The 13,590-nt window shown below is 35.2% G+C and overlaps 1 protein-coding gene across 1 annotated transcript; it reads right to left on the minus strand.

Annotated features, from left to right (window-relative positions):
• Positions 1-11,713: 11,713 nt before the first annotated feature.
• LOC139900974 (uncharacterized) lies at positions 11,714-13,373 on the minus strand. Its single transcript, XM_071883717.1, has 3 exons — positions 12,948-13,373; positions 12,401-12,847; positions 11,714-12,097 (listed from the first exon to the last, which is right to left on the minus strand). Exons 1-3 carry the CDS (start codon positions 13,371-13,373, stop codon positions 11,714-11,716), a joined length of 1,257 nt encoding a protein of 418 aa, XP_071739818.1.
• Positions 13,374-13,590: the final 217 nt, after the last annotated feature.

Here is a 13,590-nt window from a genome sequence, read left to right on the forward strand (position 1 = left end):
GAGGCATCACAATATATCACAAAATCATCATTCCCTTCAGGCAATGACAATATAGGTGCCGTAGTTAACTTTTTCTTCAACAATTGAAATGCTTTCTTCTGCTCATCCTTCCATTCAAATTTATTCCCTTTATGCGTTAATGCAGTCAAGGGTTTTGCTATTTTGGAAAAATCTTGGATGAACCTTCTGTAGTAACCAGCCAGTACTAAAAATTGGCGTATATGCTTCGGAGTTTTCGGGGTTTCCCACTTTTTAACGGTTTCAATCTTTGCCGGATCCACTTGAATACCTTCTTTGTTCACTATGTGACCGAGGAATTGAGCATCTTCCAACCAAAAAGCACACTTTGAAAACTTAGCGTACAATTTTTCTTTCCTCAACAACTATAGCACTTTTCTCAAATGTTCTTCGTGCTCTTGATCATTCTTTAAGTAAATAAGTATGTCATCGATAAAAACAATGACAAACTTGTCAATGTATGGTCCACACACTCGGTTCATGAGGTCCATGAACACAGCTGGTGCGTTAGTCAACCCAAACGGCATAACCATAAACTCGTAATGATCGTAACGCATCCTAAAAGCAGTCTTTGGAATATCATCCTCCTTCACCCACATTTGATGATACCCAAAACGTAAATCAATCTTCGAATAAACCGACGAGCCTTGTAGTTGATCAAATAAGTCATCGATTCTCGGTAGTGGGTAGCGGTTCTTGATGGTAAGTTTGTTCAACTCTCGGTAGTCGATACACAACCTAAATGTACCATCCTTCTTCTTGACAAACAAAACAGGAGATCCCCACGGTGATGTGCTTGGTCGAATGAAACCACGCTCTAAAAGTTCCTGTAATTAGCTTTGGAGTTCTTTCATTTCACTGGGTGCGAGTCTGTATGGAGCATGAGCTATTAGTGCAGCTCCTGGTACGAGATCTATTTGAAATTCAACAGATCGATGTGGAGGTAGTCCCGGTAATTCTTTCGGAAATACATCGGGAAATTCTTTTGCGACGGGAACATCATTGATGTTCTTTTCTTCGGGTTTGACTTCTTCGATGTGTGCTAGAACGGCATAGCCTTTTCTTATTAATTTTTGTGCCTTCAAATTACTAATAAGATTTAGCTTCGCGTTGCTCTTTTCTCCGTACACCATTATAGGTTTTCCTTTTTCTCGTACAATGCGAATTGCATTTTTGTAACATACGATTTTCGCTCTCTCTTTTTTCAACAAGTCCATGCCGATTATCACATCAAAACTCCCTAACTCTACTGGTATCAAATCGATCTTAAACGTTTCGCTAACCAGTTTAATTTCTCGATTTTGACATATTTTGTCTGCCGAAATTAATTTACCGTTTGCTAATTCGAGTAAAAATTTATTATTCATAGGCGTCAATGGACCACTTAATTTAGCACAAAAATCTCTACTCATGTAACTTCTATCCGCCCCCGAATCAAATAAAACATAAGCAGGTTTTTCATCGATAAGAAACGTACCCGTAACAAGCTCCGGGTCTTCCTGCGCTTCTTCCACATTAATGTTAAAAACTCTCCCACGGCTTTGCCCATTATTATTTCTCTGGTTTGGACACGCAGTTTTGTAGTGGCCATTCTTCCTGCATCCATTACAAATAATGTGGGCATTATTTGTTCCTTTACCCGATGGTCCATAAATTTCACACTTTGTTGTATCATGACCCTTTCTATTAAATTTAGTACATATTGCTGGACAAAAAGTAGTTGGATGGTACCCTTCACACCTTAGACACGGAATTTTCTGATTTTGATTACCAGTGTTGTTATTGATATTGTTGTTGGGATTTTTGTTGTTGCGGTTGGTATTGTTGTTGGGATGATTGTTGTAGTTGTTGTTGTTGGAATGGTTTTTGTTGCGTTTGTTGTTGCGAAAAATGGTGCGATTGTGGTTGTGATTGTGGTGTTGATTGTTGAAATTGTGACTCTTGTCACTGGGTTCTTCCCACTTTCTCTTAACTTGTTTCATTTTGGCCTCATCGGCCGCCTGCTCTTTAATCCTTCTCTCGATCTGGTTTATAAGTTTGTGAGCCATTCGGCTTGCCTTTTGCATTGAAGTGGGTGCGCTTGCACTCACATCCTCCTGAATTCTCTCTGGTAACCCCTTTACAAACGCATCGATCTGCTCTTCTTCATCTTTGAACACTCTTGGGCACAATAAATACAACTCGGTGAATCGTCGTTCATATGTGGTGATATCGAATCCCTTCGTTCGTAATTCTCTAAGCTCTGTCTTGAGCTTATTGTCTTTGTTTCTGGGATGGTACTGCTCGTTCATTAAGTGTTTGAATGCTGACTACGGTAGTGCATAAGTAGCATCTTGTCCCACTTGTTCGAAATAGGTATTCCACCATGTTAACGCAGTACCTGTGAAGGTATGCGTGGCGTACTTTACCTTATCTTCCTCAGCACATTTGCTTATAGCAAACATAGATTCGACCTTTTTGATCCATCGTTTCAGTCCGACTGGTCCTTCAGTTCCATCGAATTCCAGAGGTTTACAGGAAGTGAAAGCCTTGTAGGAGCATCCTACACTGTTTCCTGTAGAGTTAACTCCACTGCTAGACCCTGAGTTATTGTTGTTTTGCATTGCAGCCTGTACTGTGGCTATATTTTCTGCGAGGAAAGCACATAAGTCTTCCTCACTCATGTTCAAGTTCTGACGAGTAGTCGGTGCCATTTCCTTCAAAAATAGCCAAAAGAATTAAGTTAATCATATAGAATATTAAGAGTAGTCAATAGTATTCCGTAGCATAATATGAACTCATTTATAAAAGCTTTTTCTTCATATTAGCGTTTTATAAGTTTTAATTTGGGTAATACCTACCCGTTATGTTCATACTTAGTAGCTAACATACAATTCAACTACTACAATTCTATATGAAAAACTGATTATAATAATATTTCACATTCAAACTTTTATACAATATTTTGCAAATTTACAATACTGCTATTTTACATATATCATGAAATATAGCACATAAAAACTCTGATACAAAACAGTTGCGAAGACAATTCTAGTTAATACGCAAGTCGTTCAACAAAGGCAATAAAGACACGTAATTCATACGTCCAGAAACAAGTCATGCATTCTGGTTTTATTAAGACTACTTCCCATCCTTGGTCTTGTGGAACATAACCGTTGTGACCGTTGACAAGACAGCATGTTGTAACATCGTCAAAGGGACGAGGATTTCGTAATGTCCAACAGCCCCGCAATAATCTAAAAACCTTATTTCTCACCCCAACTACTGAATCCGTCACTTGTGGGAAGGTTTTATTTAAAAGTTGTAATCTGATGTTCTTTTTCTCACTTTGGTGAGAAGCGAACATCACTAACTCGTAAGCATAACATGCTTCCTTATGTTGCATGTTAGAAGCTCTTTCTAACTCACGAAATCCTATGTTGGGATATGTTGAGTCAAAATAGGTTCTTAACCCGTAGCGTAAAATTGCATTTGGATTCCTCGCACTTAACGCTTTAAAGAAAACACGGCGTAACTTACGGTCTCCCCAATGTGATATACTCCACGTATCAAAGGAAAGCCTTTTATAAACTAAGGCATTTCTGGAAAGTCTTTCAAATATTTGACAAGTTAATTTCTCCATAACTAATTGTGCTGATGAATTCTGACCGACTCTAGACAATATTTCATCAATCATATCCTCTGGTAGGTCTTCTAAAATATTCGGTTGTCTACCCTTAACGTCTATTTTGTGTTTTTATACTGTAAAAATAGACGAGGGTTAGATTCATAAAAGATAATTAACAAACAATACAAGCAATTTTTTTTACATTTATCATAAAAGCAAAAGCACACTATATTACATATATTAAACAACATGATTACAACTCTTTAATCCGACTCACTCGTTTCTTCTTCTTCGGACTTGGTTCGTTTTGCTAATTTCCTAGGTATATATGGTGCTCCCCTAATATGAGTTGTCATTTTCCACAATGGTTTAGAAAAACCTGGTGGTTTAGAGGTTCCCGGGTTATTGTTACAATTTAGGAAATACGGATGTTGCCGATACATATAAAGTTCATCGGGGTTGGAATCAGGTTTCTCTATTTTTATACCTTTTCCCTTATTATTTTCTTTTGCTATATTAAATTGGGTCGAGGTAATTTCTATAACATCATCGGAATCCTCATCGGGATCCGATTCAACGAAAAATTGGTAATCTTCCCAATATTTTGCTTCCTCTGCGGAAACACCATTGACCATTTTTAACTTTGGTCCGTTGGTTGAGGATTTTCTTTTATTTAATAGATTTACTGTAGGTATCAGTATTTCTTCCTCCGGAACCTCTTCTTCTTCCGGTTCCTCTTCTTCCGATTCCTCCTCTTCTGGTTCATCTTCTTCCGGTTCCTCTTCTTCTGGTTCCTCCTCTTCCGGTTCCTCTTCGAAAATTTGTGAATCTTCCCAAAGTATATTCGACTCTTCATTATTATTAGGTGAGTCGATGGGATTTGTACTAGTGGTAACATCTATCACACAATATCAAACACATTAAGAGGTTAATATATCACATAATAATTACATGTTAATAATATATAGTTTCCAACAAAAGTGTTAAGCGATCGTTTTTAAAGAAAACACGGTCGAAGTCCAGACTCACTAATGTATCCTAACAACCTCGATAAGACATACTAATGCTAATTTATGGTTCTATAAGACTAACGCTCGGATACCAACTGAAATGTTCCGTTCATATTGATTATAAACAATCCATATTAATTGATTTCGTTGCGAGGTTTTGACCTCTATATGATACGTTTTTCAAAGACTGCATTCGATTTTAGAACAAACCATAACCTTTAAAATATTACGACGATTATCAAATAATGATAATCTAAAATATAGCGTTTTTCACACGACCATTACATAATGGTTTACAATAATATTACACATCAACATAAGTCTTCGAATGCAGTTTTTAAACAATATTATACAAGCATGGACTCCAAATCTTGTCCTTAATTTAGTATGCAATAGCGGCAGCTCTTAATAATCACCTGAGAATAAACATGCTTAAAACGTCAACAAAATTGTTGGTGAGTTATAGGTTTAACCTACATATTATCAAATCATAATAATAGACCACAAGATTTCATTTTTATAACACATCTCATATCAGGCATTTCGCAAACTGCATAGAGATAAAAATCATTCATATATTGAACACCTGGTAACGGACCTTAACAAGATGCATATAGAATATCCCCATCATTCCGGGACTCTCATCGGATATGATAAATCGAAGTACTAAAGCATCCGTAACTCGGATGAGGCTTATTGGGCCAAATAGATCTATCTTTAGGATTCGCGTCAATTAGGAGCCATTTCCCTAATTCTTAGGCTACCAAGCTAAAAAGGGGCATATTCGGTTCGATAATCCAACATAGAAAGTATTTTAGATTACTTGTGTCTATTTTGTAAAACATTTATAAAATCGCATGAATTCTCATCCCAAAATAATAGATTTTAAAAGTGGGACTATAACTCACTTTCACAGATTTTTACTTCGTCGGGAAGTAAGACTTGGCCACTGGTCGATTCACGAACCTATAAAAAATTTGTACATATAAATCAAAATATGTTCAAAATATATTTACAACATTTTTAATACGTTTTAATGTTTTAAGTTTATTAAGTCAGCTGTCCTCGTTAGTAACCTACAACTAGTTGTCCACAGTTAGATGCACAGAAATAAATCGATATATATATATATATATATATATATATATATATATATATATCTATCTTGAATCAATCCATGACCCAGTGTATACACGTCTCAGGCTAGATCACAACTCAAAGTATATATATTTTTGGAATCAACCTCAACTTTGTATAGTTAACTCCAACATTACTGCATATAGAGTGTCTATGATTGTTCCAAATAATATATATGGATGGGTCGATATGATATGTCAAAACATTTGAATACGTGTCTATGGTATCCCAAGATTACATAACATATTAGAATACATGTAATACAATATAAGTTAGCTAGGATATGATTAATATAGATTTGTTACCAATTTTCACGTAGCTACAACAAGAAAAATTATCCAATCTTGTTTTTCCCATAACTTCTTCGTTTTAAATCCGTTTTGAGTGTTTCAAGCTGCTATGGTTTCATATTGAACTTAATTTTATGAATCTAAACAGAAAAAGTATAAGTTTATAGTCATAAATATAGGTTACAAGTCGTTTTTGTAAAGGTAGTCATTTCAGTCGAAAGAACGACGTCTAGATGACCATTTTGGAAAACATACTTCCACTTTGAGTTTAACCATAATTTTTGGATATAGTTTCATGTTCATAAGAAAAATCATTTTCCCAGAAGAACAACTTTTAAATCAAAGTTTATCATAGTTTTTAATTAACTAACCCAAAACAGCCTGCGGTGTTACTACGACGGTGTATATCCGGTTTTACGGTGTTTTTCGTGTTTTCTGATTTTAAATCATTAATTTAGCATATCATATAGATATAGAACATGTTTTTAGTTGATTTTAAAAGTCAAATTAGAAGGATTAACTTTTGTTTGCGAACAAGTTTAGAATTAACTAAACTATGTTCTAGTGATTTCAAGTTTAAACCTTCGAATAAGGTAGTTTTATATATATGAATCGAATGATGTTATGAACATCATTACTACCTAAAGTTTAGTAGGTAAACCTACTGGAAGTGACAAGAAATGATCTAGCTTCAAAGGATCTTGGATGGCTTGAAAGTTCTTGAAGTAGAATCATGACACAAAAACTAGTTCAAGTAAGATTATCACTCGAATTAAGATAGTTATAGTTATAAGAATTGAATCAAATTTTGAATATGAGTATTACCTTGTATTAGAAAGATATATTACTATAAATAAGAAAGATTTCTTAAGGTTGGATGATCACTTTACAAGATTGGAAGTAAGCTAGCAAACTTGGAAGTATTTTGATTTTATGAAACTAGAACTTATAGAATTTATGAAGAACACTTAGAACTTGAAGATAGAACTTGAGAGAGATCAATTAGATGATGAAAATTGAAGAATGAAAGTGTTTGTAGGTGTTTTTGGTCATTGGTATATGGATTAGATATAAAGGATGTGTAATTTTGTTTACATGTAAATAAGTCATGAATGATTACTAATATTTTTGTAATTTTATGAGATATTTCATGCTAGTTGCCAAATGATGGTTCCCACATGTGTTAGGTGACTCACATGGGCTACTAAGAGCTGATCATTGGAGTGTATATACCAATAGTACATACATCTAAAAGCTGTGTATTGTACGAGTACGAATACGGGTGCATACGAGTAGAATTGTTGATGAAACTGAACGAGGATGTAATTGTAAGCATTTTTGTTAAGTAGAAGTATTTTGATAAGTGTCTTGAAGTCTTTAAAAAGTGTATAAATACATATTAAAACACTACATGTATATACATTTTAACCGAGTCGTTAAGTCACCGTTAGTCATTACATGTAAGTGTTGTTTTAAGACCTTTAAGTTAACGATCTTGTTAAATGTAATTAATCCATTGTTATTATACTTAAATGAGATGTTAAATTATTACATTATCATGATATTATAATGTATGAATATATCTTAATATGATATATATATACATTAAAATGTTGTTACAACGATAATCGTTACATATATGCCCCATTTCGAAATCATTAAGTTAGTAGTCTTGTTTTTACATATGTAGTTCATTGTTAATACACTTAATGACATGTTTAATTATCATTTATCATGATTAAACATAGTGTATCAATATCTTAATATGATTCATATGTATTTAGTAAGACGTTGTTATAACGATAATCGTTGTATATATCGTTTCGAGTTTTTTAATTCAATAAACTCAATTTTATGTATATCACTCATTGTTAATATAATTAGTGAGATACTTACTTATCATAATCTCATGTTAACCATATATATATATATCCATATATATATCATCATGTAGTTTTTACAAATTTTTAACGTTCGTGAATCGCCGGTCAACTTGGGTGGTCAATTGTCTACATTTCAAATAATCAAGTCTTAACAAGTTTGATTGATTAACATGTTGAAAACATTTAATCATGAAAATATACCAATTTCATTTAATATATATAAACATGAAAAAGTTCGGGTCACTACAACATCAACCACAAACCGGCGGACCAAACAAACATACGATTCAAACCTCGAAAACCATAATACGAATTTATGTTACCGACTTCAAATTTACTTGGGAAAAATCCTTGCCTTTAACCGAATTCTCTTACAATGATAGTTATCACACGAGTATTAACGCCACATCTTTCGAAAACTCATGTAGCCGCAATTGTCGTTTTCTTAATTGTTGAACCAAAGTAGGTGACAAGCAAACCACCGGACCCGAACTCATTCATGAAATAACCGTTATGATCGTTCAATTCCAAGAAGGACTCAAGACGGTCTGTAGTCGCCAAAAGAGCTACGCCGATGTTAGACGTAAACCTCTCAAATTCCAAGTGGGTGGCCGCGTAACGTTAATAGTCGCACCTTGAAAAGGTGTAATCCGGTTCGAGAAACGTAGAAAGCTAAATCCGCGATATTTTAATCCTTTTGAAATCTTGGGGCGTATTGGACCCGTTGCTTACCGTTTCGAACTCCCAACTCAATCGAATTCTGTTCATCCTACATTCCACGTATCAAACTTAAATAAGTGTCTTGCGAAACAAGAACTTGTTATCCTTTTCGACGATCTTACTATCGATGACAAACTCCGCTTCCTAGGAGGACTGGTTGAAATTATGAATCGTGAAATCAAACTTTTAGACAACGTAAAATCCCGACTGTCAGAGTTCGTTGAAATGCCCAAGGAAGTACCTTCACTCATTCGTAGAATTGGCAATGCAAGATTTCGAGGAAGAAACGACGACTACTACTTCCAACTAAATTTCGGGACGAAATTTCTCTTTAGGTGTAGGTAATGTAACATCCCGCCTTTTTCGTTAAACTTATTTTAACACCGTCTTTTTTTAGATAATATCTTTCGTTATCTAAATTCGTATCTTCCGTTGACTAACGTTCTTAATATACCTGTTATTTAATTATAACATCACTCGTTTACTCTAGCGTTTTTAAAATAATTCGTTTGGTTAATTCACGCACTCGCTTCAAACTTGAGGGACTGAAGTTGCCAAGTGGGCAAACTAGTTGACTAGGTCAACTAGTCAACCCACTCTTTCCACCATTCATTCCATTTTCACCTCCCTCATCTCTTTTTCCTCTCTACCACAAGAACACAATTTTTAACATCTTCAAAGAATCATCATATATTTCAATTAAAGCAAGCAAACATCAAAACAAATTGTACTTTTATGATCCTTGCATCATCCTCTTCAATTTGGTACCAATTTCACTACTTGGGGTAAAGTTTCTAAAAACTCTAGATTTCTCAAATTTGTTTTATAGACTTGAAATGGTGTTAGTTAGTGTCTATGGCTCGAGTCTAGCATGAATATGTGATTTATTTGCTTGATCTGGTTGTTTTACATAAACTAGCATGAACTTGAAATGGGTGTGTTTAATCCTTGATTTTGGTAGATTAAATGTTGTTTAAATGTTAAAGTTCATGTATTAAATGTGTTATTAGCATTATTAGCTTCGTTTTGGTATGTTGGATGACATGAAAACCTTACATTAACTTGATTATTGATTTTGTGATTCTTGGTTAGGGTTTGATAGATCTTAAAATGGACATTTGATGCATTAAATGCTTTGCAATGTTATTTGTAAGTTTTTATTTGTATTGTATGCATAATTAGCTACGAAACGGCATATTGTGTGTGTAAATTGAGTTCCCAAATCATGAAATGCGTTTTACGAAATTGAAACTTGAATGATGAACTTTTAACGATCATTCGACGAGGTTTTTGTTATTGTAAATGATTAACTTGATTGATGATATGTGTTTAGTTGTATTCCTTGTCAAAATACCTTTCCAACGATATAAGATACGTATCTTAAGTGTTTTCGGTTCATGAGTTATGTTAAATTGAGTTTTGGTTCGAGACTTAACAAAACTGCAGCAACAGCACTTTTTTCAGTAAAGCGCGCCGCGCAGATTTGAGCGCGCCGCGCACATGTGGAGGTGCAAATGCTAAACCCTCTGGACTGGTACCTGATCTGTTTCCACGTTGTAGTGCGCGCCGCGCATTTACTCAGGCCAATTTTACTTGTGTTTTATTATTTATTTTTTTTTCACAAAACCTTTCCCGCTTAACCGCAACTCCGATTAACATGAAACTTGGCTAACATTCTCACAAATGATTATATAACTTAGAAAAATTGTCGAATACCCGACCAGACCCCGTTTACTTTGACCAAGTTTGACTTTTAGTCAAACTTAACCAAAAACTTATGCAATCGTTCTAACATGCTTTTATACTTATATCTTGCATGAAACTTGACAATTTGATTCACATGCTACATAATCGAGTCGTAACGAGCCATAGGACTAATTGAACACATTTTGTCCGACCTTATGTCGTAACCGGTTAATTGATACAACTTACTTGTTTAGGTCGAGGCTAAGCAACTTTATTGCACACGTTTACTTTGTGAAGTACATTTATACTCGTGCACTCGAGGTGAGATCATAGTCCCATCTTTCAACAACTTTTATACTTTTAAATCATGGGATGAGAAACATATACAGTTTTATACTACATACTTTTATACTTTGAACACAAGTACGGAAACAAACATTCCACAGCAAGTTAGAAAAAAAATCCTCAATTCGATTATCATTAGTTACACTTGCAGGGTGTAAGCGAGAACTTATATTATGTGGCCATACGGGTTTGACAAACCCTCATTCAGACGGTTCGCTACCGTTGTGCGGATGAAATATATTTTCGAGAAACAGTGTATGTTCTAACACTATTGTGATGGGGTTCTACAGAAGGAAAGTTAAGTCTTGATAATTGGGTACTCGCGAACATACTTTTGGAATGCAAACGATTTGGATAATCAACGTTATGGAAATACAAAATCTTGTGGTTCAAAAACAACGTTTACAAATACACCTATGATTTCACCAACATTTTTCGTTGACAGTTTTCTATATGTTTCTCAGGTTCATACTTGGCTACTTGATACATGCTTCCGCATACTTTGATTACTTGCTTGGGGTCAAGCATACATGCACACGCTAGTGATAGCACCTTTGGATTCAAACTTAAAGCATACATACTACGCTATTTATAGCAACCGTGATTTTTAACTAATTATTTCGCAAGTTATTTCTTTTATACTTTATCACTATTGTAAACTTAAACTTGTTGTCGAACCATTTGGTAACTTAAAACTTTGCAAGTCATGCACGTTTCAAATGAATGCGACATAATTTTGGTCAAACGCGTCTCATTTAGGGACTATGACCACGTAATGGGACCTAAGTTAACGGCACTGTCAATGACGATTTTTCCGGGTCGCTACAGCTGAGAGGGTATATGACCCATTAGGATGTGCCTTTACAACTTTATATAGGCCTTCCCAGCGTGGTCCAACTTCCCTTGTTTTTCCTGTCTACTTGCCTCATTATCTCTTAACACTAAATCCCCCTCCTTGAATTGCACATATCTGACTCGCTTGTTATAATATTTTGCCATTTTCTGTTTCGCATCCGCTTAACGGATGGCGGCCATGATTCGCCTTTCTTCCAATAAATTCAAGTTTTCACGTAAGATGGATGAATTATTTTCAATATCAAATGCCAAAATCCTTTGTGTTGGAACATGGATTTTAGCTGGTATCACTGCCTCGGTGCCATATACCAAACTGAATGGTGTTTCACACGTGCTCTGTTTTGGCATTGTGCGGTGAGCCCACAATACATATGGCACTTCATCCACCCACTTAGTCTGGCTCAAACCCAACTTAGCCTTTATGTCGGCTACAATTTCTTTGTTTGTTACTTCAACTTGCCCATTGGCTTGTGGGTGAGCAACTGAGATAAATGTTTGTTTGATGTTTAGCTCTTCACACCAACTTCTGAAGGGGTTATCTGCAAACTATTTACCGTTGTCACTGACAATTTCATTTGGTAATCCATATCTGCACACAATGTCGTTCCACACAAATTTCTTTATATTTTCACCAGTTATTTTTGCCAATACCTTCGCTTCAACCCACTTACTAAAGAAATCAATTGCAACAACCAAGAACTTTGCATTTATCACACTTCTTGGAAATGGGCCTACTATGTCAATTGCCCATTTACAAAATAGCCATGCCGATGATACCGAGATTAAATCGTATTTTGGTAAACGATGTATGGTTCCATGCCGCTAGCAGGCATCGCATGTCTTGATTACTTCTGCTGTATCTTTGTAAATTGACTGCCAATAATATCCTTGTCGCATAATCCGTCCAACCACATTTCTATAATCGGAATGTTGTTCACATAATCCTTCATGCATTTCTTTTACTACATCGATTGCTTGCTGTGGTGTTAAACACCTTAAATTTGGACTACTGAAGGATTTTCTATAAAGCACTCCATTTTCTAGGACATAAAGTGGGGCACTAACTCTTATCCGTCTTGCTTCCATGGCATCTGTTGGCAGTGTTCCGTCCTGCAAATATTTCACATAGGGGGTTATCCAACATGGTTCTCCCTCTTCAACTGTTGCTACTACTACTTTTTGATCAACAGATTTATCTTTTAAGACTTCCACTAAAACCTTCTTATGTAAATGATCAAATATTAATGTTGCTAATTTGCTCAAAACATCTGCTTTTTTGTTTTTATTTCTTGGTATCTGCACAACTTCCAAGTTCTCAAAAAAAATTTGAAATTTTTTCAACCAACTGCAAATATTGTTTCATAGAGACATCTTTGGCTTCAAACCCTCCATTAACCTGCTGTGCTATAATTTGAGAATTGACATATGTACGCAAATGTTTTATTCCCATTTCAGACGCTATGCGGAGACCGGAGAGCAATGCGTCATACTCTGCTTCGTTGTTAGATGCATAAAAACAGAACCTCAATGCATATGTATGTTTTTCGCCTTCTGGACTGGTAAGTACTAACCCTGCACCAACACCTTCCTCACTTGATGCACCATCAGTGTTTAATTCCCCAACATTATTGATGGCTTTAACATTTTGCGGATGATCGACCTTTTCTGTTGTTTCTAATAAAAAATCTGCCAAAATTTGACCTTTAACTACATGTCGAGGTGAGAAATTTATTTCATATTCTCCTAATTCAATTGCCCATTTTGCTAGTCGTCCTGATGACTCTGGATTTCTCAAAATATGTTTTATCGGCTGGTCTATCATTACCAGGATTGAATGTGCCTGAAAATAACGTCTGAGTCATCTAGCTGTGTGTGTTAAAGCATACACTAATTTTTTAATTGGTGGATAGATAACTTCACTTTACTGCAATATTTTACTAAAAAAATATATAGGCATTTGTAATCCCTTCTGTTCTACGATTAAAACTGAACTAATGGCCTCTGCGAAAGCAGCTGAATACAAAATTAACGCTTCTCCT

The sequence above is a fragment of the Rutidosis leptorrhynchoides genome, chromosome 3, assembly GCF_046630445.1.
Source record: "Rutidosis leptorrhynchoides isolate AG116_Rl617_1_P2 chromosome 3, CSIRO_AGI_Rlap_v1, whole genome shotgun sequence".
In the NCBI taxonomy this organism is placed as follows: domain Eukaryota; kingdom Viridiplantae; phylum Streptophyta; class Magnoliopsida; order Asterales; family Asteraceae; genus Rutidosis; species Rutidosis leptorrhynchoides.

Coding starts and splice junctions, on each gene's coding strand:
- LOC139900974 (XM_071883717.1), bottom strand. CDS start 13,373: ATGATAGACCAGCCGATAAAACATATTTTGAGAAATCCAGAGTCATCA. Junction 12,848..12,947: donor CTCAAATTATAGCACAGCAG/GTTAATGGAGGG, acceptor GAAGTTGTGCAG/ATACCAAGAAATAAAAACAA. Junction 12,098..12,400: donor TTTACAAAGATACAGCAGAA/GTAATCAAGACA, acceptor AACGGTAAATAG/TTTGCAGATAACCCCTTCAG.